Source organism: Narcine bancroftii, chromosome 6, assembly GCF_036971445.1.
Source record: "Narcine bancroftii isolate sNarBan1 chromosome 6, sNarBan1.hap1, whole genome shotgun sequence".
NCBI classification, from domain to species: domain Eukaryota; kingdom Metazoa; phylum Chordata; class Chondrichthyes; order Torpediniformes; family Narcinidae; genus Narcine; species Narcine bancroftii.
The window spans coordinates 82,750,559-82,775,747 of NC_091474.1; the positions used below are offsets into that span (position 1 = coordinate 82,750,559).

The 25,189-nt window shown below is 43.9% G+C and overlaps 1 protein-coding gene across 11 annotated transcripts in view; it reads right to left on the reverse strand.

The window, feature by feature from the left end:
- cdh23 (cadherin-related 23) overlaps positions 1–25,189 on the reverse strand; it is an 874,975-nt gene that overhangs the window by 394,628 nt on the left and 455,158 nt on the right. For all 11 annotated transcript variants that reach the window (XM_069885557.1, XM_069885556.1, XM_069885568.1 and 8 more), the window contains one exon: positions 3,978–4,042. In XM_069885557.1, coding sequence (XP_069741658.1) covers positions 3,978–4,042 — 65 coding nt within the window. The remainder of the gene's footprint in view (positions 1–3,977; positions 4,043–25,189) is intronic.

A 25,189-nucleotide genomic window follows, 5' to 3' on the forward strand; every position in this document is an offset into this window, starting at 1 on the left:
TTGTTCCAAGTAAAAACCTCACATTTCAGAGGTTCAAGTTTTTCTCCTGTGACCAGAAAGAAAGTATGAGCTTTGTCCAAAACTTAGCCAAGCTTCACACATTGAGTAAGTCCTTTGAATTTGGAGATTTGAATTTTAGAGACTGAATAGTGTGTAAGATCCCAGAAAATGGACTTTGAGAAAGGATGTTGCATGAAAAAGATTTGACTCTGGCAAAGGCTGTGAATTTGTGTAGGACAGCAGAGACTACATGAACACAAGCTCAGGGGCTGCACAGGATAGACATGGCAGTACATGCGATGAAAACAGAGAAGCAGGAGTTTCCTAAAGCAACAACAGAGGTCAGCTCAAACAGCAAATGCAGCCAGTGCAGAGGTAGACTTATTCCTGTCTATGGAAAGTCCTGCTATAAATGTGGGAAGAATAATCATTTTGCCAAGTTCTGCAAAGCAGAGGATACCATGAGAAAGGAGCACACAGTGGATGAAAAAATGGAGAAATTCTTCATGGATTCACTACAGACTGCAACTGGCAAAGCAGAATGGATTGTTCCACTGACTGTGAATGAGACAGTAATTCCATTGAAGCTTGGCACTGCAGTCCAGGTGAATCTCTTATCTATGAATGAATACAAGACCCTCACCCTAAAGAGCAAGATTTTTCCTATGAAATTAAAAGTGATAGGCCACACTGGAGAGAATGTTCCAGTAAAAGGGGACTGCGTGGTGACCTTCAAACACAAAAGGCGGTCTCTAAAGTCACAGCTTTTGATTGTGGAAAGGAGAGTTCAGCCACTATCAGGTCTGGGCGCATGTGAAGTGCTCAACCTGTTGAAAAGAGTTTTCATTGTGGCTTCACAGACTGCAGTTGAGTCACAACGCTCATGGAAGAAAGGATAACTACACTGGAGAAGCGATACCTTAATGTACAGAGAGAATCAACCTCATTACGCGACATGAATGAAAAGCTGGCAAATAAGGATGGCTTCTTACGCCAGCTGGAAGACAAAAATAGGCAGTTACAGGAACATCTGGAACTTGCTGAACAGAAACTGCAGCAAACAATGAAGGGAGCAGAAATATCAGCAGAAGTAGAAGTTGAACTTGCCCGGTGAATTGCAGCTCTGACAAAGGTTGAAGAGCGGTCTGGCAGCAGAGAAGAACGTTGGAGACATTTGGCTTCAAGAAAAGAAACAGGAACTGAAAAGGGCCGACAGAGAGAGAAAATGAATGAAGAACACAATAAGCGACTGTCAGACATAGTGAACAGATTGTTGACAGAGTCTAATGAGCAACTTCAGCTGCATCTAAATGAAAGAATGGCTGCATTAGAGGATAAGTAGATATCATACAAGGATCTGAACTCTTAAGAAAACAACTTGAAGAGTCTCTTCAGGATGAGGAAATGGAAAATGCAAACCATCATTTTTCAACAACAAAGCTTAAAGGAGCCACCACACTATCTGAGGAGGAACTGGCAGCTCTGTTGCCCACTGCAGTGGCTGTGGCCAAGATTGTGAAGCCTGGAATGAAGCTCACAGAGCTGTATAATAGATATGTTGAAGTCCAAGATCAATTGCTATTGGCAAAACTGGAAGATGAGAGAGTGAATAAATATTTGGATGAAATTCTGAAAGCAGCTCTGGTTCAGAAGTCCCAGCATGAAGAATATGAAAGTGTGCAAAAATCTCTGACAAATCTCTCAGCTAAATTAGAAGCATGAAGGAAATTTGCCATTTACAAAAATACACAGAACAAGCAGGCTTCATTACTCAACAGGGAGAACAGAGATACAAAATGCATGTGTCAGATCTTTCACAGCACAATAAGGATGCTTTTGATGGATCGAGAAGACGTGTGAAGTTAGTTCTGCTGACGTAAACAGTTCCTCTGATTTCTCAGCATCTGGTGACCTATCGTAATGTTGAGGAACTGCAACAGCAAAATCGACAGCTACTGGTGACTGTTCGTGAACTTGCTGACCAACAGAAACCTCTTCACGGATTTCTAAACTTCAGCTGAATCTTGCGGATGCTTTGAATGAACTTGTAAGATTTTGTGAAGCCAGAAGTCATCAGATGCAACTAGTAGAAAGAGACTGACCCGGAACGTAGATATTTTTGTTATGCAGACCAAGTATTGTGTTTGTGTTTTTGTTTTTTTTTAAAAGGAGAAAGATGTGATGTTATGTCTGAAGGCAGGTATCATCATAAAGGAATTTATCACCCTGGTCATAATGCATTCTCAATGAAACCGTTGGGAAGAAGCGACAGAAGCTTGAAGCCCAGCATCTCGAGATTCAAGAACACTTTCTTTCCAACTGCTCTCAGGCTCCTGAACCTCCGCTTACTCATTACTCTCATCTGCTGGGCAACACCAATGGTGGCTCTTTGTCTGACTTATGACAATTTCATGTAATATTACATGTTTTTACTATTACATGACAATAAAGCACGGTCGGTGCCAAGGGGGAGGGGGCATTCACGGCCATGGCCCTTCTTGCGAGGCGCTGTGCTCTCATATGCTCGTGGCCATCACTTGCTGTAAGACCCATAACGCCCACTTCACTAGCGTTCAGCCTGATGCACACTAGTGACTCTCCATGCAATAAAAGCAGCGCTTTCAGCTGCGGTCAGAGAGACAGAGGAGGTTTAAGTCCACTTGGCAGGTAGACCATCACCAGCACCCCCCACCCCACTGCTGAGCAGGTTTACGACTGTCGGACTGTGCCCCACCCGGTTACCCTAATGCCCTCCTCTAACACTTGTAATGGTGCTACCCCTGCAGTAAAGGAATCTTGAGTCTTAAATAAACTCCTCCGACACCAGAGAAAGGACTGTCCCGCACTATCTTAACAGCACTTTTCTTATCCTCTCACTATGTGAGCATGATCCATCTTTAGCATTTAATCTCTTTTTCATTTAATTTAATGTAAACTACTGTAGTATTTTTAAAACAAAGTACCTGTGTTGCTGCAGCAAGTTAGAATTTTGATTTATATGTATATTGTAGAATGTATTGAAAAATAAGCTAATTATATTGTAGCTTAATGTGCCATATGCCCTTGACTGAAATCATAATCCACACGATGTTTGAGAAGGAGACGACTCTGCAGGCCAGTGACCATGGCAGCGGACCAGCGAGGGGCTCTGAGGTGGTGGGCTGTTGGCGACTCGAAGTGAGGAACCCATGTAGCCTGTGGTCTGCTGGTGATCCTGGTCAAGGGACTTGCACCAGGGTGCAGACTGCTGGAGACAGGCTAAAAGGGTACCAGGTGTCAGAACGAGAGGGTGCTGAGGGCTTCTTGATCGGGTCAGATGTTTGGATCTGGAGCTCGTGTTGCCGATGGCTTGGGTTGAAGGCTGTGAGGCTGTGGAGACTGCGTGAGTGCTGGAGGCAAGTCCGTGGACATTCAAGGACTCTGGGGGACTCTCTTTTGAATCTCCTTCTCTGACCATAAGGCACACCAAGCAATTTCTGCTGATGGCGAATCTTTATCTGCTTCACAGTGGACTAAAGGAAATTTTGTGTCACATATGTTTTCTGTTTTATTACATTACAATAAAATAATCTTGAATTATCTCTGGCTCAACATGTGTATCTTCTGAGTAGACACAGCAAATACAAAGCCACATGTCCAATCCAAAGCCACATGTCCAATCCAAAGCCAAGTTCATAAGTTAAGTCCGGTGAAGGCTGTAGAAAGGAATTGCATTTGGGCAAGGGGCTGTTCGCAACCATCCACAGGTTGGATGTCACAAATGCACAGTGAAGCCTGTCTGTCAGTGAACAAAGGTACAAAACACCTGAAGGATAGGTCAAATCCAACCTTTCCTAAACACATGCATTAATATGCTAAGAGAGATTTAAAAGACTTGATACATAGCTCCTTTCTGCAAATAATTCCTAACTGGTTGACACTATCAGTGTAGAAAGGTAAACATTTGGAAATGCTTATTACCCAGAGCTAGTTCCTACCTGTCAGAGTCATCGCTGAAGAAATAATAGATGTCTCCATAGCTTCCAATGTCATTATCTGTTGCCTGGAGAAAAAAAGAGTGAAACATAAAATTAACACTGGTAGAAATCAAAAGTCTCAACACTGCATTTGATGCAAACCTAAAATTTTGCAAGAGTCATTACAGACCCACAAATGTAGCATGGGGAGCATTCTGACAGGTTGCATCACTGTCTCATATGGACAGGACAGGAAAAGACAACAGAGTTCGGAAATGGCCAGCGCTATTATGGGCATTTAACCTTCACTCGATCAAGGGCATCTCCAGGAGGAAGTGCCTCATGAAAGCAGCCTCCATCCTCAAGGACCCTCGCTATTATCAAAGAGGTGGTACAGGAGCCTGAAGACAAACAGCTTTATCCCCTCTGTCAACAGATTTCTGAATGGACAACGAACCACAGACACTACCTCAGTTTTTTCTCCTTTATTTATTTAAAAACATAATTTATAGTAGTTTTGCACCCTTAATGTTGCCTCAAAGCAACAAATTTCATGTCATGTTCATGACAATAAATTATGATTCTTTTTCTTCAGGGTGCTACAGTTGGCATAGTGGTTAGTGCCACACCTTTACGGCACCAGTGATCAGGACTGGGGTTCAAATCCCATGCTGTCTTTACGGAGTTTGTCCATTCTCCTTGTTTCTGCATGGGTTTTTCCACCATTTGAAATGTAGCGGGGGTTGTAGATTAATTAGGGGTAATTGGGCCACACGGGTTCATGGGCTGAAATTGGCTGTTAACGTGCTCTATGTTGACATTTTTAAAGAAATTAAATGTCTAAATTTTGTAACTGCTGCTCACGACGAAAAGTTTGGTTTTCATGTTCAGACAACATTTTGTTGATTGTCAGGCGATCAAGTGACAAACATTACCCACATCAAACTAGAAAAGGCAGAGGAACAAGGAAATTCATTTATTTATTTACTTTACTTATCCATTTATCAATCACGGAATCTACGTTGGTTTCCCTGCTTCTTCCCATGGGCAGTGAGAATGCTGAACTGCTCACACTAACCATCGGAAATGCTCATACTCATGAAACAATATTTGTTGATATATGAAAATACTTGTCCTGCATAGGTATCACTGTCTGTGTTATATCTGGTGTGTGTCTGCGTGTTTTGTTCAAAGAACAGAGAACGCTGTTTTGACAGGTTGTACTTGTGCAATCAGATGACAATAAACTTTCTCTCACTGGCTGACGAGTCAGACTATTTCACAAACTCTTAAATTCTTTCATGTGTGGCAGTATTGCAGCGTTTGCACTGTTCAATTCAGAATTCTGTTTGATGACTGGTCCGTTCAGGGAGCCAGATTCTCCTGCCCATTCACTGGGGCACTGCAGAACCATTTCCTTTTCATGATCCTCTCCTTTTTCAATATTTGTTACAGTGAGACATTGCAAGGTCAGGAGAAGTATCACGAATTGAATTCAAAACGATTCACAAACAGCTTTGCAAAGAATGTATCTTAACCTTCCATCTTAAGGGAACGGTTTATATTAAATCAGCGTGACACTTCCATTTCTGATTGAGGCGATCAATTTAATTCCAATTATTGCTAAATTATGGGCAGATTTCAGCTGTTGACATGATGCCAGCAGAACACTGTTGACTGGTCAAACTCATTTCACTTAAGACTCTTAAGCTTAGTAGCGAGATAAATCTTTCATCTCATGAGAGTAAGATGGATTCTGACACATGACTGATCTTAAACTTCGTATTCTCCCAAATTGGATGCAACTTTCTTCAACCTTGATTCTACACACAATGCACTTGTGCGAAACTTAAACAGCCACGGCTGAAAAACCACAAAGATTTTATTTTTTGGTTCAAAATTTCCTTTAACATCAATGCAATGCTGGTAAAATTCCAATGATGCCAAGAGTCAGTGTCATACACCAGTTCTAATTCCTGCACCCTCTCTGACACTCTGGTTCCCATTCTCGGGCACTCAGTGGGGCCAGAGGTCCTGTGCTGCCTTTCTCCTTTGCTACCTGAAGGGAGTTGTGTGGGATTCTCTCTCAGTGCTCCCCATCCCTGTTTCTCTCAAGCTCTACGACCATGTACACCCAGACTTGCTTCGACAGCCGTGATGCCTTCCTCTTTACTAGCCCCTGCTGCCATCTTGTGCTTTGTGGCTTCCAGCTCCAGTTCCAGACCTCCCAGTATGGCCCCCACAAGGATCACCATCCATCCTCCCCCTGCTTGCTGGTGTGCCCTCCCTCCCTATTACCTCCTGCCTGTGGGACTTTGCTCCCCGCTGCCTCTCCACCCTCCATCATTTTGTTCAGGCACCTGCCTATGTTTTCATACTTTGATGAAGGGATCAAGCCCGAATCATTGGTTATGTATTTTTAGCTTTTCTAAGTACACCGTTAGTCCTGCTGAGTTGCTCCAGCATTGTGTTTTTACTTCCACTACAGAGTCTGCAGACTTTTGTGTTTTACCCGCCATTCATTCAGCAGGGCCTCAGTTGGTGTTATCACCTTCAAACTCACCTCATCCAGTTTCAACCTCCCTTGAAATTTTATGGAGCTCACTGGAAAAAGTATTAATCAATTGCACTTCCTGAGAATACTGAGGCAGGCAAGGCAACCTGCCACCATCATGTCAACCTTCTGCAGGAGCTCATCGAGAGCATCCTAACTGGCTGCATCGCAATGTGGTACGGTTCCTGTAGAGTATCAGATTGGAGGCCAATCCACAGGGCCATACAAGTGGCAGGAAGGATCCCTGGAATCTCCCTCCCACCCCATTCCCACATCGACGTAATCTACTAGAATTGCTGACTGAAGACGGTGCACAAATCATTGAAGACCTCTTCCACCCAGCGCACAGCATCTTTCAGCAGTTCCCATTGGGAAAGAGATCCAGGAGGATCAGAGCCAGCACCACCAGGCTGAGGAACAGCTTCTTCCCACGGGCAGTGAGAATGCTGAACGATCAAAGGAACTGCTCACACTAACCATAGGAAATCCTCATACTCATGAAACAATATTTGTTGATATATGAAAATACTTGTCCTGCATAGGTATCATTGTCTGTGTGTTATATCCGGTTGTGCGTCTGCATGTTTTGTACAAAGAACAGAGAACACTGTTGTGACAGGTTGTACTTGTGCAATCAGATGACAATAGACTTGACTTGACTATTGCATCAAACCTAGAAAAAAAGAATTCAAAGTGTGTTGCAGTACTGACAGATAAGACATCCAATATTTTGGAATGTTTGCTTCTCCAGCACCACCCATATCTCGAGAATGGCAGATAAACAGTCTTTTACTGCATGCATAATTATATTTGAGAACTGTCCTTAAATATTCATGAGCAATGAAATCATTATGTTCTCTTTCCATATCATCATTCAGTTCCTGTACTTCACAACTTTGATGCTATTCTTGATCTCATGTTGAATTTTGGGAGTCCAATCTCAAATCAACCCTCTTGATTCCTCCTGTTGGAACTTTGGTGCTGTGGCCGCCTTCCCTCAACCTGGCTGTTGTACCTTGTTCCAGGCTCTACAAACCGGAACATCCAAGATGCAGCCTGTAACCTAATCCTAGCAACCTCTGTAAACTCTCTGACTTCATACCTCCACTGGTTCCTGGTTAAATGATCCACTGATCAAAAGAATACCCATTCATGATTTCAATTCACCCCTATTCTTTTGTTCTTCTCCACTTCTGTAGTCTCCAACCCTCTGGTATAATGATGCTCCTCCAATCATTCTGAATAATTCACACATTCACTGATTTCTGTGCTACCAGCTGTTAAAACTCCAAATTCCAGAATTCCTTCCTTAAACACCGATGCCGTGCATCCATCTCTTTCTCTCTCTACCCCTCCCCCCTCCTCTTTTAAGTCCTTTTAAAACCGATCATTCAATTACCATTTTGGTCATCCCTCCCAAACACCTGATCCAGCTATGTGTATTTTACCTTCGATAACGTTCGTGTGAGGCTCTTGGGAAATCTTTGCCATGCAAAAGGCATGATGGAAATGAAAGATGCAAAGCAATCCAGGACACAGTTTCTGTGAGCAAGCTTCAACAATTGCTGGAGGATGTCCAAAGTACATTCAAGGTTCCCTGCAGCACAGGCCTACAGAGTGGGCCTGATTCCAGAGGGTAGGATGGTACTTTAGCTGGTGATGATCAGGTTGGGTACAAAATAATCTATGCCCACACACTTATGAGGCAATTTCTCTATCTCATTTTTAGGGAGTCATCCCCAGAATATCAGTTTCAATTAATGATGTTTCATAATGTTAAACATTTATTTATTTAAACACAGCTGCTGCTTTCCAGGAAATTATTGCCATGTTCCTGGAACATAATCTGTTTAAAAAGGTCGGAACGGGAATGAGGATGCCATTCCCATTCCAATATTTTACCTTCTCGACCCCTAGTAAATTTCCCAGAATGCCTGCAGTCTGAAGTTAACTGCAGGCCTTCTATGAACAATGGACTAATGAATAGCACATATCGATGATGCACTTTCCAAGACCCATCTTTTTAATTACCACACTTATGGTTTGCTGTCTAAATGTGTTATGAAATGGAGATTTGGAATGTGAACGACCAATGCTGAGACGTCAGACATTCTTCAGACCAGTAAAATCACGCAAATTCTATCTAAAAAACATAAATTAAGAGTTTGCTTCCTGAACTCTTTTGGATGTTGTAGAGCTCGTTGAAAGAACCAAAGACTTGTTGATCCAAACCAAGGCTTTTATTAGCAAAAGACAGGAGCTTTTCACAGGTGGCCAACCAGTCTGGAATGATCCGACCTGGCTAGGGACACAACCCTTTAAGGCCCAGACAGTAGGAGTGGCTAAGCTCTCAGCCAATCGCTGTAAGCACAGTCATTACATACTCTAGATACTGTAACTATATACATTGGTGATAGGTCTGTACTATCACATTCACCCCTTCTTGGAGAACTGACCCTGGGGTGGAAGGGCTGAAGAGGGAGAAAAGGAAGGGGTAGGTAAAGGACTGTAGCGGTCAGGGGGTCTGACCATCTGGCGTGACCGCCGTGGTGCCGGGATTGGGGTCGCTGGAGTGGTGTCACCAGCGGTCTCATCGGGTGTGACCGCTCCTTCGCTCAATTCCCCAGCTGTGTTGTCGGCAGGGTGGCCCGGGTTGTTGGGGTGCTGTTGGTCCTTCTGTTCCGGCATGGGGCCTGGGGAATAAAGAGTTGGGGAAGGATGGGTTGGGGGGCTTGCTGGGCCTACCGCGTCCTGAGCTAGGTCCTGCACCGAGACAGTGTCCTCCCGCCCGTCTGGGAACTCAACGTAGGCGTAATGCGGGTTCGCGTGGAGTAGTCACTCGGTCGACCAAGGGGTCGTTCTTTGAGTGGCGTCGCAAAAGGATGGGGCCAGGGACGATGAGCCATGCCGGTACAGTGGTTCCTGATTTGGATTTCCTCGGGAAAAGGAACATCCTTTCGTGGGGGGTGGCATTTGTTGCGGTACATAGGAGGGAGCGGATGGAGTGTAAGGCACTAGTGAGATCTTCCTGCCAGTGAGAGGTGGGGAGACCTTTAGACCGGAGAGCCAGTGTAACCTCTCTCCAGATGGTGGCATTCTCCCTCTCGATCTGGCCGTTACCACGTGGGTTATAGCTGATGGTCCTGCTTGAAGCGATACCACACTCCAGAAGGTACTGTTGCAGCTCTGTGCTCATGAATGAGGACCCCCTATCACTGTGGATGGAATTGGGGTACCCGAAAATGGCGAAGATACTGTGAAGGACTGTATCACTGAGGTGGCAGTGGTGTCTGGGCAGGGCACAGCGAACGGGAAGCGGGAGTACTCGTCGATGGTCATAAGGATGTAGTTATTACGGTTGGTCGACGGTAGGGGCTCCTTAAAGTCTACGCTAAGACGCTCAAACAGGCGGGTGGCTTTGATAACGTGGGTGTTCCCTGGACGGAAGAAGTGGGGCTTGTATTCAGCGCACACCGAACAGGCTCGGGTCATGGAGCTAATCTCCTCGACTGTGTAGGGTAGGTTGCGCGCCTTCACAAAGTGGGCAAACCTAGTGACCCCTGGATGACAGAGCGCCTCATGGAATTTCTGTAGTCTGTCCATCTGTACGCTGGTGCACGTCTCCCTGGAGAGTGCGTCAGGTGGGTCGTTGAGCTTACCAGGCCGGTACAGGATGTCATAGTTAAAGATGGAGAGTTCGATTCTCCATCTGGCGATTTTGTCGTTTTTTATCTTACCTCGCTGGGTGTTGCAGAACATGAAGGAGACCGCACGTTGATCAGTCAACAGTGTAAAGCGCCTCCCAGCGAGGTAATGTTTCTAACGACGCACCGCTTCAACTATGGCCTGGGCCTCCTTCTCGATCGAGGAGTGTCTACTCTCTGGACCCTGGAGGGTTCTGGAGAAGAAGGCTACAGGACGACCGCCCTAGTTCAAGGTGGCTGCCAGGGCGAAGTCGGATGCATCGCTCTCGACTTGAAACGGGACAGACTCATCGATCGCATGCAGCGTTGCAGCGGCGATGTTGGATTTGATTCGATCGAAAGCTGCTCTGGCTTCGGTCGAGAGGGGAAAGGATATGGTTTTGATAAGAGGACGCGCCTTGACGGCGTAATGTGGAACCCATTGGGCGTAATATGAGAGAAAGCCCAAGCAGCGTTTGAGCGCTTTCTGGGTATGGGGGTGGGGGATAAGTCCATTAGGGGACGCATGCGGTCAGGATCTGGCATCACTACCCCGTTCGCCACCACGCAACCTAGAATCGCGAGTCGTATGGTCCGGAAGACACACTTGTCAAAATTGTAGGTCAGGTTCAGCCGACCGGCAGTTTGAAGAAATTTGTCTAGGTTGGTGTTGTGGTTTTGCGTGTTGTGGCCGCAGATGGTGACATTGTCCAGATATGGGAAGGTAGCGGTTAGCCCGTTCTGGTCCACCATCCAGTCCATTTCCTGCTGGAAGACCGCGACACCATTCGTGACCCCGAATGATACCCTGAGAAATTGATACAGCCGCCCATTCGCTTCGAAGGCCGTGAATGGTCGGTCCTCACAGCAGATCGGGAGCTAGTGGTAGGCCAAACGTAGGTCAATGGTGGAGAATATGCGGTATTGAGCGATCTGGTTCACCACATCCGTGATGCGTGGCAGGGGGTACGCATCCAGGAGCGTGAAGCGGTTAATGGTCTGGCTATTGTCGACCACCATCCGTAGCTTTTCCCCGTTCTTGACAACCACCACCTGGGCTCTCCAGGGACTTGAACTGGGTTCGATGATGCCCTCATCCAGCAATCTACGCATCTCACTCATAATGAATTGCCTGTTTTCGTAACTATATTGCCGACTTTTGGTGGCCACAGGCTTCAAGCCAGGGGTGAGGTTTGCGAAGAGTGCTGGCGGGGCAATCCGGAGTGTGGAAAGGCCGCAGGAGTGGCCCCGGGTCACGGGGGCGGGTTGCTCGGGTGCTTCAGGGGTGGGGCGATGGCAGATCGAGAGGGGGGGGCGTGGGGTCCCTCAAAGTGTAGGGACACCGTTCGAAACTGACACTGAAAGTCTAATCCCAGCAAAGTCTTTGGTTCTTTCGATGAGCTTTACAATTTTATTAGCAAAAGACAGGAGCTCTTCACAGGTGGCCGACCAGTCCGGAATGATCCGACCTGGCTAGGGACACAACCCTTTAAGGCCCAGACAGTAGGCGTGGCTAAGCTCTCAGCCAATCGCTGTAAGCACAGTCATTACATACATACTCTAGATACTGTAACTATATACATTGGTGATAGGTCTGTACTATCACAGATGTACATAATTTTATGGATTTTGGCCTCCCCTAAAATTTTCCTATCATTTACCCATTTTTAAGATATAACCTATTTTTGAGATTTCCTGTCATATTATAAGTCTACTTCAACCATAAAAAACCATGGTACAATGTAATTGAAAATTCATTTTTGCATTCACATTTCAAGATTCAACTTATTATCATAATAATAAAACTGTGTTGTATTACATGAAATTTCCTTTTGCCTGCTGCAAGGTAGATGGATTGGTCACTAGCAGGAATTGCCGAAGCAAAAAGAGAGAGAGAGAGCGAGAGAGAGAGTGCGTGCGTGCGTGCGTGCGTGCGTGCGCGCGCGAAGCAAAAGAGAGTTCCTCAGCGTCAACAGATTCACCTCCATCAATTCCGCAACCACACAGAGTCCAGTCCAAACCACTGGCAACAAGAGCTCCAGATCCCAACCTCCAACATATTTCTGATACCTGGTACCCCTCCAGCCAGTTCGAGCCAGTCTCCAGCAGTCCGCTGCCCAGCACAGGTCTCTTGACCACAATCTCTAGCAGTCCACAGCTTCCTCACCTTGAGTTGCCAGTAGCCTGCCACATGCACTAGTCCCTCAGTTGCAAAGCCCATTCACCAGTCCACCACCATAATCACTGACCCCACAGGTCATCTCCTCCTTTCCTCCTTCTCAGATGGGCGCCCCCAGAAGAAGGCAAATATGTAGCCTTCAAAGAGCTGCTCTTAAAGACCTTTGGCCTCTCACAGCGCCTATGGAAGATCTGGACACCTCGTCAGCTGAGCTGGTTAATGAAGCACTCCTGGTCATTCCCAGTGAGTTTGTATCAGCCCCACAGGGGCGAGAGGAAGAACCTGCAGCAGTCCTGGATAGTGAGGAGAGGTTGTGACGTGAGTGATGGAGGTCCTTTATGATGTTGGCTGCCTTCTTGAGGCAGGACTTCAAGCAGATGTTTTCAATGGATAGGATGTCAGAACCTGTGATGGACTTGGTTAGGTTTGGTATCTTTGGAAGCCTTCTGCCTTCCTGGGCCCTGCAGTTACCAAACCAGGGTGTGATTCAGTAAAGGGTTGTGGAAACTGATACATAAATGTATGTCCTTCATTCAGTCATTGAGGTTTTTAATGTGGCAAAAGGGCCACAATGGTGCTCCATTTTGGAGTAATAAGTAGCAATGAATTGTTTATGAAGCACAACACTGTTACAGCGTCATTGACTGGGGTTCGAACTTGGTGCAGTCTGTAAGGAGTTTGTATGTTCTCCCCATGTTCATATGGGTTTCCTCAGGTGTTCCATTCAAAATCTATCACCGCTGTATGTCAATTGGGAGTAATTTGGCAGCATGGGCTTGTTACTGTGCTGTATGTCTGAATTTAAATTTAATTAAAAAATTATGACTTTTCAATCCTACATTGGGAATACAAGAAGCACTGTGAATAGTCATTAACCCACAAAGCAAAGATGATCTTTGGCCAAATTTGCTCAATCTGACCACTGGTGCCCACTATTTTCACCTTGCTCTGAACACTGTATTTGGATGGGTACACCAATAATAGAAGGGAGTTGTATTCGATTGCTTCAGGTCATCACAGCTCCTGACAAGTTTTTGACATTTAATAATTGGATTCTTTTATGACTCTTTTTGAAAGAGCTTCTGGCAAAAGCAATTTGATTTCCATCAATTTTATTCGTAGTTTAAATAAAAGCAGAAGCTCTTTATCTAAAAGCATTCTGTCAACTTTTATCATGTTGGTTATGTCATTCAGGCCTTACAACAGTGAGTGATAATGAAAGGTTTTCTCTGTTTTGCCGTGGTTTTGAAGTAGTTCGACCACATTTGGGTTAAAAGGGGAAAGAGGACACACATCAGCTGGTAGACTGGTCCCCGAGTATGGTATAATTTTATCTCGAGACTTGAAGATGACAGGCTCACTACTGAATCTTCAACTGGTAATCATGGCTGGAAGTAATTGCACACAAATGGGAAGAAATGGTGCAGGAGAGGCCACAGAGCCTTTCTGATGCTGAGGTAATGGAGTGTCAAAGGATACCCCAAGTGCTGCATTATCTTTTATTTCACTGAGACAAACGTCTGCGAATCTAGCATTCATTTGCTTCAAAGCCAATCTCTAGGTGAATCTAAACTACAGCCAAATTTATGCTCATTAAGATTTCAGATTTATTGTCAGAGTTCGTGCATCACATACAACCCTGAGATTCTTTTTCTTGTAGCAGAGGTGCTTATTCGTAGTGCAAAAGAAAAACTGTACTCAACATAAAGAAAGAAATGTAAACAAACTGACTGTGCAATACAGAGAGAACAAAAACAAAGTGCAAAAGTAAGAGTCCTTAAATGAGTCCATGATTGAGTTTGTCATTGAGGAGTCTGATGATGGAGGGGGAGCAGCTGTTTCTGAACCTGCTGGTGCAAGTCTTATGGCACCAAAGGCTCTTTCCTGATGATAGCAGTGAGAATAGAATGTGTGCTGGGTGGTGTGGATCCTTGATGATTGCAGCATTCCCTGTAGACATTGTCGATGGTGGAGAGGGTTTTGATATCCTGGGTTTGTGTCCACTACCTTTGGAGGGATTTACGCTCGGGGTATTGGTGTCCCCAACCTGATCATGATGCAGCCAGTTAGTACACTTACCACCACAATCTGTTGAAATGTGCCAAGGTTTCTGATGTTATACCAAACTTCTGCAAACCCCTGAGGAAGTAGAGATGCTGATATTCTTTCTTCAGAGTGACAATGGTGTGACATTTGGGTCCAGGAAAGATCATCCGAGAGAGTGACTCCCAAGAACCTAAATTTGCTCTCTCTCTCCATCTTTTATCCCTCAATGATCACTGGATTGTCTACCTCTGGTTTTCCCTTCCTGAAGTCAACAATCAGCCCCTGAGTTTTGGTGACATGGATTGCGAAGTTATTGTTGATGTACCATTCAGCCAAGTTTAATCTCTATCATGTACACGGACTCATTGCACCTTTTTATACAAACCACTTCTGCGGTATAGATGGTACTGTTATCACACTGTGTCAAACAGTCATAGGTGTATAGCAAGTGAAGCAGTGGGCTCTGGTCCTGATAGCAACTGTGGAGATGTTCTTCCCAATCATCAATGATTGTGATCAAGATGCAGTGTAATTTGGGACCATTCCAGTCTACAAAACAATAAGGTAGAAATTGAAATGGAAATAATGTTGCTGAGGAGGCAAGTGGCATCTGCAGAGACTAAAGAGTTTCAGGTCAATGGTATTTTATTGAGAGGCAGCTTCACATCTTCTACCTGTTGCAGGCAGCCTTTGGGATTGAGTAAAGATAGGTCTGGAGTGGGACACCAATAATATTTCTGCAAAGATGTCAATAAATCCTTGAATACAAGGCCACACACTGTAGGTTAACACAAGCAAGAACTAAGAAGAGAAATTGTTCTTCAAAACTTGAACCTCCCCTCTTCATCATTGAGGGTGAAGAGCAAATGGAAGGAGTAGTTCTGTCATCTGCGATGGATAACAGAAGATCACCCATATTTCAAACTCAGTCACCGACTTGGCAGAGATTTATACTTCGATTTGTTTCAATTGGACAGAGCTGCCTCATAACCAGTTACCATGTCCAAAGTGGCACGGTTAGCGAAACGGTTAGAGCAATGCTGTTGCAGCACCAGCGACTTTGGTTTTAAACTGACGCTATGTGTAAGGAGTTTGTATGTTCTCACTGTTTCTACGTGGGTTTCCTTTTGGCGTTCCAGTTTCCACCCGCCTTTCAAAGCATACAAGGTTTGGATGCTAATTGATGAATTTTTTAAATAAAAAAATATTTGGGGAGCATGGGCTTGTGGGCTGGAGGGGTCTGTTACCTTGCTGCATGTGAGATTGCATCTAGATTTGTCCAGGATTATTTCCAACAAAATTTAATGAGCTCTTGTATGCCTGCAGGTAGCACCCCATTCTCCACTCCGACAGGCCATGAGAAGTGGAGCAACACTGGAAGTGCTATGATGACTTACCCTCTGTCTACCATCGAGCACACAGTATCTTTGACTGACTACCATCAAGGAGTATCTGGCTGAGTAATAGCTTCTTCCCGCAGGCTGAGAGATTGAATAAATCATTCAAAAATATTTATAGATACCATATCTGCCATTGTATACAACGAATTGTGTGATGGGACGACATGCAATTTCCACTAAAATGTAAGTTTTGAGTGATATCCTTTATATAAGACGACCCGAAATCTGGCACTTAATGCTGACCAGTGGATGCTGTTAAAAGCCAAATCACAAATAACAAATCATCATTTAAACATTTACATCTTATTTAGATATTTTAAAATAAGCCACTGTCAGCTCCTGCAAAAGACTGTTTAAAGCCTTCACAGAGCCACAGCAGTTGGACATTTTGGATGAACTCTGGGAAAGAGTGCAGAGACTTCACAAATACTAATGAGGCGTGCATGAGGTTGTGTTGGAGCCAGGGGGAAGATGGTGGCGGTATTGCGACTTCATCGTCAAAGCAAACATTTTAGGCCCTTTGTATAGGACAACCCCAATTTTAAGGTGAAAATTTTAATTTTGGGGATTGTCCCATACAGTATTCATTTTAAATTCTATCTTCTTGTATGTATGTAATTCACTTTTCAACATTTTTATTGGTTTCATCAAGTAAATGTTATAGGTATATAATTATAAAGTATTAACAAATCATAAAATAATAAAAATGATGCTCAAACCATCATATTGAGAAGTAAAAAAAAACGATATTAATCATCAACCCCCTCTCCCTTCAGAGGCTACTGGCTAAACATAACCAGTCCACTGCCTGATTATAAAGAGGAAGGTAATCAATGGGGTCACAAACCAAAAGTAACTAATCTTCCAAATTTTGAAAATAATTTAGAGAAGAACCCCATAGAGAAACAAAGTGAAGATTCATTTCAGTAGTGGAACATGTAATTTCTTTCCAAAGTCAGACACGTCATCACATTGGACAGCCATTGAGTGTGAGTGGGAGGATGACATATTTTCCATCTTATTAATCTGGGCCTTCTAGCGATAAAGGAGGCGAGAGGAACGACATGGGATTGTGAGGCAGTCAATATCAGACCCGTTGACCCACTTATTCCAAAAAAAGGATTTGGAGTCAAAGTAATGTTAAGAACTAAAGACAAGGTATGAAATACCCCTTCCCAAAAAGTGGAAAGAGAAGAACGTAGCCAGAACATGTGATACAATGCACCTTCTTCAGTTATACATTTAGCAGAAAGATTAGAATATGTATAGATGTGCTCCATAATTAATACATGCTGTGTTTTGCAAATGTGTGCACTGTGGTCCAGAGAAAAGCTGCTTTCTCTGGTTGTATATGTATGGTTAGATGACAATGAACTGAACTTGATTTGCCTCATAACAACAGGTTAAGCTCAACACCAACCAGGAGAGAGTACATTGGTACTCTATCCACCACTGACGACATGCAGTCATTTTAATGTGTGCCAAGTGCCAAAGGTAGTCTCACAAACATCATTACTCAAACCAACTTTTTATTGCAGTTTTATTGATTTTAATTGAAAATACAATTCAATCATTCCAAATTAGGATTCAAGTTCACTTTTCCAGATCAGGACATCAGCGCGGTGCCATGACCATAAGAAAGGAGGTGTAGGGGCCACAAGACTCGCACAGCCAGGTTCAGAAACAGGTACTACCCCTCCACAACGACAAACTCAATCTTTGTCTCCTATGAATGCTGAAAGATTGGCTGAGTTCTGCCACAATATTGGTTTGTCTTGAAACACAATCAGAGACTCATTTTTGCACTTTATTGTTTTTTCTCTCTCTATTGCACAGTCCGGTTTATTTATTTTTCTTTATTTGTTTACATGGATACAGTTTTTTTTTGCACTACAATAAGTGGTAATTCTGCCTCGCCCACAGGAAATAGAATCTCAGGATTGTGGGTGATGTCAGTCAATCTGAAATTTAAATTTTTAAAAAATTTAGACTTACAGCATGGTAACAGGCCAATTTGGCCCATGAGTCCATGTCACCCAATTTACACCACATTAATCTATAGCCGCGGTACATTTTGAAGGGTTGGAGGAAACCAGAGCTTTTGGAGAAAACTCACGCAAATACGAGGGGAACGTATCAACTCCTTACAGATAGTGTGGGATTCAAACCCTGGTCCAGACAACTGGCGCTGTAAAGCCACCATGCTAACTGCTATGCCAACCCCAAATAAATGCAAATCATTTGGTGACACAGTATGTTTGCTACCCCAATACCTGAATATAATCCCTTTTCCCCTCCGTCCATCCACATGTGGAAAATCAACCTTCACCCATAACTTACCAGATCATGTGGCAACCCAAATGGATGGAGAAGGTTCTAACAGTTTTGCTTTGGCTCCCTTTCCACCAGCTCATTGTCTTAACAAGATCATTTGCTTCCACAATGAAAGGGAGGGTCGTGGTGACAATAATCACTGTTGCATATGGATGAATATTTCCAGCTGCATTAGGCTAACCTGACTTGCATTCATTTACAAGCAAAAAAATTGGCACATTGTATAATTTAATTACTTAACACGCTTGACACACCAATGATTTGAAATGACGTGATGAGAACATTTTTTTCAACTTTCTCAGTAAAATATCCCAAGGCATTTTACATGAGCACATCAGAGAACTGGATCATTTTAAAATCTGACACTGAGTCATAGATGAATCTAACAGGCAAATATCTTCATTTGCAGTTTCAATTGTCAGGGCCCCAAGATTGGAATTCTCCCCTGACAGCTCTAAATCTCTAGAGACATCCTCCTCAGATGCACAACAATGGTTCCAACAGGCAGCTGACCACCAATTTCTCAAGACCAGAGAGGGATGAGCTACAAGCTACAAGCCTTGCCATCAAGATCCTCACAATGTTAATTAACAATCGCGCTTATTTAAACTTCTCTCAGTGTTGGTCATCCCTGTCAACAAGAGGGATTAGCTGGGTTATTGCAAGAAGCCAGAATTGGAAAAGTGAAGTGAAGTGATGTGATGTGGCAAAGCTTGGAGAGGGTGACAGGGTGGCCCGGTTAGCAGAGCAGTTGGCACAACGCTGCCACAGCGCCGGCAATTGGGACCGGGCTTCAAATCCCATGCTCTCTGTAAGGAGTTTGTACATTCTCCCTGTATTTGCATGCTCCAGTTTCCTCCCATCATTTGAAACGTACCGGGGTTGGAGGTTCTTTGGGTTGATGGGGCTGGTAGGCATAAAGGGCTTGTTACTGTGCGCTATGTATACATTAAAAATTTTAGAAAAAAAATATTAAACAGAAATAAAGGGAAGAAAATGTAAAAAAATTTCAAAATGAACAAATGTTTTCACAAAAAATATTGATGATGCTGGACTCAGACTCAGTGTAGGCCGGTATAAAATGAAGATAGGCATAGACGGCTGCAGGTAGAGTTTGATCGATACCTTTCCAAGGATGAGTGAAAGAGGAACCATGAAGTGATGAGTACTAACTGGCCTTTGGTACAAGTCCAAGGTAATCTTTCACCAAAGAATATTTGGCAAGAGCACATGGATAATGGAAACAAATCCTCTTTCAGTGGTACACACATCCTCTTGACACTTGGGAAAAAAAAAAATCAGAAATTATATTTTCCATTTCTCCTGCCATCACCTCAAATACCTCATTAGATCGGAGAGAATATTCACACTGAGAGCTGCTCAAAGATAATCACAAATCGGTTATCTTTGCATCAATTAACCTCTTGTCCCAAGATGTTCCACTGAAAGCCAAATGGCAATCCGCAATCACTGAGATTTACCCTATCTTCTTACAATTTGAAGGCAGCAATTGCAATGCTGGCATTCATTTCAAGAGAAAGAATATAATGGCAGGGATGTGATGTTGAGGCGTTATAAGGCATTGGTGAGCCTGCACGGAATGTTGGGAGCAGTTTTCGGCTCCTCGTTTGAAAAAGTATGTGCTGTCATTGGAGAGGGTTCAAGGAGGTTCACTAGGGTGATTCTGGGAATAAAAGGGTCATTATGATGAGTGCTTGACAGCTCTTGGCCTGAACTCACTGAAATTTAGGAGAATGAAGGGGGTCTCATTGAAACATTTTGAATGTTGAAAAGCATGGACAGATGTTGAAAGGTTTTTTTCCCACGTGGGAGAATCAAGGACAAGAGGGCACAACTTTAAGATTTTGGGCCATCCACTTAGAACAGAGGAATTTCTTCAGCCAGACATTGGGAAACTTGTAGAATTTCTTGCCACAGTCATTGGGTGCATTTACGGCAGAGATTGATAGATTTTTGATAAGCCATGGCATCAAAGATGGGGAGAATGCTGGGCAGTGGAGGTGAGTGGGAAAATGGATCTGCTCATGAATGAATGATGGGACAGACTCATTGGGCTAAATAGCCTATTTTTACTCCTCTGTCTTATTGTCTTAACTGAATCAAACAAAGAAACAAAAATATACTTGCATGTTTAACAAGTACACATGCAGGAGCAATGTAATTGTTTAGACTTTGATGTGATCTAACAGCAACATAAATGCATATTTGTTGGATGCATCATAGTTATGTAAGTTTATGGAAGCTACAGAAGGCAGTGAATACAGTTCAGAATATCACTCAGACTTCCCTCCCCTCTGAGGACTCCATCAACATCTCCTGCTGCCCAGAAAAGGCAGCCAACAAACTGAAGGAGCCCTCATTAACTCTGAAACTTACCGTAAAATAAGGGCTGTGTAGTCATTAAAAAAATAAACCAGGATAAAGTGCAGATATTAAAATAAAAATTGAAGATACTGAAAATCTGAAACAGTATAAAAAGCAAGAAACTCTCAGCAGGTCAGTGAGTGAGTCAGCCTCTTCCTGTCGCTCTATATGGTTCTCATTGCCAAGGTCAGGAGTAGCAAACCTTACAAACTGGCGACTAGAACAAAATGGAACAAAATGGACTAATAGAAAAGGCAAAGTCAACATCTGAGTGAACAGCTTTTTGGGTCATGACGAAGCTGGCAACTACTTGATTTTGCACAATCTCATGCAAGGATGAATATAAATTGATAATGAGATGAAAAAAACATACAAGAAATATTGACAGAGCACAACAGTTCTAACTGAAACAATGTCAGTCTTAGGGTTAGAAGGGCCCTTTTTGGACTCAAGTTGGATACATATTTCTTTTCTTTGGCTTGGCTTTGCGGATGAAGATTTATGGAGGGGTATGTCCACGTCTGCTGCAGGCTCATTGGTGACTGACAAGTCCGATGTGGGACAGGCAGGCACGGTTGCAGCGGTTGCAAGGGAAAATTGGTTGGTTGGGGTTGGGTTTTTCCTCCTTTGTCTTTTGTCAGTGAGGTGGGCTCTTTGGTCTTCTTCAAAGGAGGTTGCAGCCCGCCGAACTGTGAGGTGCCAAGATGCACGGTTGGAGGTGATATCAGCCCACTGGTGGTGGTCAATGTGGCAGGCACCAAGAGATTCCTTTAAGAGGTCCTTGTACCTCTTCTTTGGTGGACCTCTGTCTTGGTGGCCAGTGGAGAGCTCGCCATATAACATGATCTTGGGAAGGCGATTGTCCTCCATTCTGGAGACGTGACCAACCCAGCGCAGTTGGGTCTTCAGCAGCGTGGACTCGATGCTTGCGGATTCTGCCAGCTCGAGTACTTCGAAGTTGGTGATGAAGTCATTCCAATGAATGTTGAGGATGGAGCAGAGACAGAGCTGATGGAAGCGTTCTAGGAGCCGTAGGTGATGCCGGTAGAGGACCCATGATTCGGAGCCGAACAGGAGCGTGGGTATGACAACGGCTCTGTACACGCTGATCTTTGTGTGTTTCTTCAGGGGATACTAGAGGGCTTACATATATAAATGGATGCAACATGTTTACAGTTAGAACAGAGAAAAGCTTTTAAAGCAAACCCCTATCAAGGTCATTGGCAGTGAATAGAAGAAAATACCTGCACAAAAAGATGCCAAACATGATCACAGAAAAAACGTTCTTATAACAAAATTGTGAAAAAAATTTCATAACATTAACAAATCTTCTGCCGCCAAGGAGAGCAAATGACACAGTATGCTGTTCAACTAAACAGTACAGAAGATATGGGATTATATGAATCCCAAACCATCAGAAATTTTGAAATGCTACTAATTTGGAATCAGAAGCTAAACGAGACTGTCGTGTTATGTCTCATTGAAGGGCCTATCTCGACATTACAACTTGGGTCTTCTTCGGATCAAATGCTGTGTGAAACTATTGCTTATGGTTTATCTGATGGAATCTTCAAAGTAACCAAACAGCATCTGACTTTGCATCGATGTTTAAATATGACACTTGAACAGACTATTGGGTACATATTCAGAAATGGAGAAGGATGACATGATTATTACCTCTCATCTATGTGTCAAGCTTGAACCAATCAATTATTTCTTTTTATAGGAACACTCACTTGCTTGCCTTTGAAGTTCATATTGTGTTCATTAAGCCAGCTGAACACATCTAACGTTCAAAGATTTTTTTCTTTGGCACTCAACTACATTACAGAGACAGTGATCTCCATTTTGTATCTTGCTGATGTTGGCTTGAAAGATCTTTAGTAACAGGTTGACACCATAAGGTGCTTTTGTACACAAATGTGGTTGTCTGCATGGCTTGTCACAGCATGTTGACACTTCCTACCCACTTTCAGCTGAGCATATGCATGCAACAGATGCAGCTTGGTGAAACTTTTGGCTCCTGCCAACTCTCTGCACAGATCCCTCGAAGGAGGCAATGAGTGCTCACCAACGACTTCATTCAACGACATGCTGTAATCACCACATCATTGAACAGCCTTGTGCTCTTTAGATGTTACTAATACTGGTGCTGCCCAGTCACTCTTCTTTGCCTTGCCTGGAACCCCATTCAACAATGAGTCATCAACCTCAACCTGATTCTTTGACAGGTCAAGGATCCTTTTGCCAGGGGCAGTACCATATTAGATGCTCAAAGGCCTTCACAACAGCGGCAATGCATACCATCAAACAGACAAGAAACATAACAGACTTCTGTAATGAGTGTCTTTGTTAGAACCACATAATGCTTGTCATTATGACCCAGATGAAGAAGGAGAGAGACTTTTGCGAAATTGTGCCACAGGTATCAGGAATAATTTTTGGTCAAAAATAAACTTTCTTCAGTTAGTTTTGGGGAGATCTTTGGGCATGGACTGGAATACTTTTTGAGCATTTTTGGGTTCCTCATTGGTCACATTGACCACAGTTGCACCAAGGTGATGGTGGACCATCCTCATCATGACATTACATGATCAAATATAGAAGCTGAAAGCAAAATACAATTACAAATGTGTTGCTCTGGTTACCATTGAGAATCCAGATACAGGATGTGAAAGTGTGACTTTCACATTGACTTTCTGATTATGGAGATGGGAATAAGCAAAAGCATATCATTCCAAAATGATTCTCCAAAGAATCTTTGAAAGGGGATTGAGTGAGTCAGACAAATAGAACAGCACAGGACAGGCCCGTAGGCCCACAGTACTTGTGCCAACCATCATGCCATTTTTAAACTAATCCCGTCTGCTTCAGCAAAGTTAATATCCTTCTGTACTCTGTCAGTTAATATTTGTCAAAATGCTTATTGAACACTGTTATCTTATTTGCTTCCATTATCTATTCTGTTCAGTATAAAATAAAATCTCCTTACCCACACACCCAAAACCTATGTTCTCGAATATTTGACAGGTCCATCCTGGAGAAAGACACAATCTTGCAAACACCAGAGGCCATTTGTACAAGGCGACAGGAGGAAAGTTTGGTGGTGGGGGAAATGCCAGAGGTACAATTTGACACATAGAGAGTAGTGGGGGCCTGGAGTGGTGGAGGCTGGTACAATCAGGATGTTTCAAAGACTCGGGCTCATGGATGCAGGAAAACTAGAGGGTTGTGTGTGCAAGGGAGGGAAGGTTGAGCTCAGGGGTGGGCAGCCTCTTTTTGAAAAAAATCTCATTCCACCTTAAGTAATCCCTATGCCATAGGTGGGATGTGAGTGGGAAGGAAAGGTTAAGAACCAGAGCTCTTGACCTAATTGTCTCTTTTGGAATTATGAAACTGTGCACATAACGTGTTAATCAGGTACCATTAAAACAGTGGTTTTCAAACTTTTTTCTTTCCACTCACATATCACCTTAAGCAATCCCTTACTAATCACAGGGCACCTGTGGCACAGGGAATAGTTATGGCGGCAGGCGAGTTTTAAAAATATCTTTGTTCCAGAGGTTTACCTTGGTCAGCACAACATCATGGGCTAAAGCAGGGGTGTCAAACTCAAATTCACGGAGGGCCAAAATTAAAAACTTGGACTAAGTCAAGGGCCGAATTAAATATTTATTGAAAATTTTCAACAACATCTGCATGTTTTCTCTTCTTTCAACATATGTAATGTTAAACTTTTTCTTATTAAAATAAATGTTTAATAATAGTTTTGGATAAACTCTTTCTAGAAGCATTAACAAATGAGAAATAAAATATTCAATAAATAATATTTCTCTATAGAGGATTTGTCAAATGTTGCAAGTGTGCTGTCGAATAGTAAAATCTGAAGGCTATTGAGAATGTGGGAGAAAACATGATTCCTGAAACAATCAAATGGGTGACTGATTGTGGGCATGAACTCTAGCAGGGTTATTTGCCATGCCCTTTTTTCATTGGTACAGATATCCTTTGATTTACACACTTTTCAAGTTTTATGCCTAATGAACTTGTATCCAGGTGAAGGACCATTTTTAACCAGGAATATATTTATCACTGTGACATGAAACTATTGGAAGATCGTTTTATCCTGAGATTAAAGTTCATAATACTTACTCAGACCTGTGTGCGGGAGGGCGGGGTTTGCGGGCGATCGGGTTGGACAACGACAGTGCGGGGGCATCGGCTCTCGCTGCAGGGCGGCATCTCGGCGGATCAGCGGCCCCATCACAATGAGTCGCGGGTCGGCCTGTGGCAGGGAGGGGGAGGGGGAGTGGGCAACGGTCCTGGCGAGGTCAGGCACAAGGCCTCCGGTTCCGGGCGCTGGGAAGCGGCCTTGGCTTCCCTTGACACCGGCCAGGCCGCGCTGCGGTGGGGGGGCGGGCGGGGGGACACGACAGTGCGGGGACATCGGCTCTTGCTGCAGGGCGGCATCTCGGCGGATCAGCGGCCCCGTCACCGTGAGTCGCAGGTCGGCCTGCGGCAGGGAGGGGGAGTGGGCAACGGTCCTGGCGAGGTCAGGCCCGAGGCCTCCGGTTCCGGGCGCTGGGAAGTAGCCATGGCTTCCTCTGACACTGGCCAGGCTGCGCTGCGGTGGGGGGGCGGGCGGGGGGACA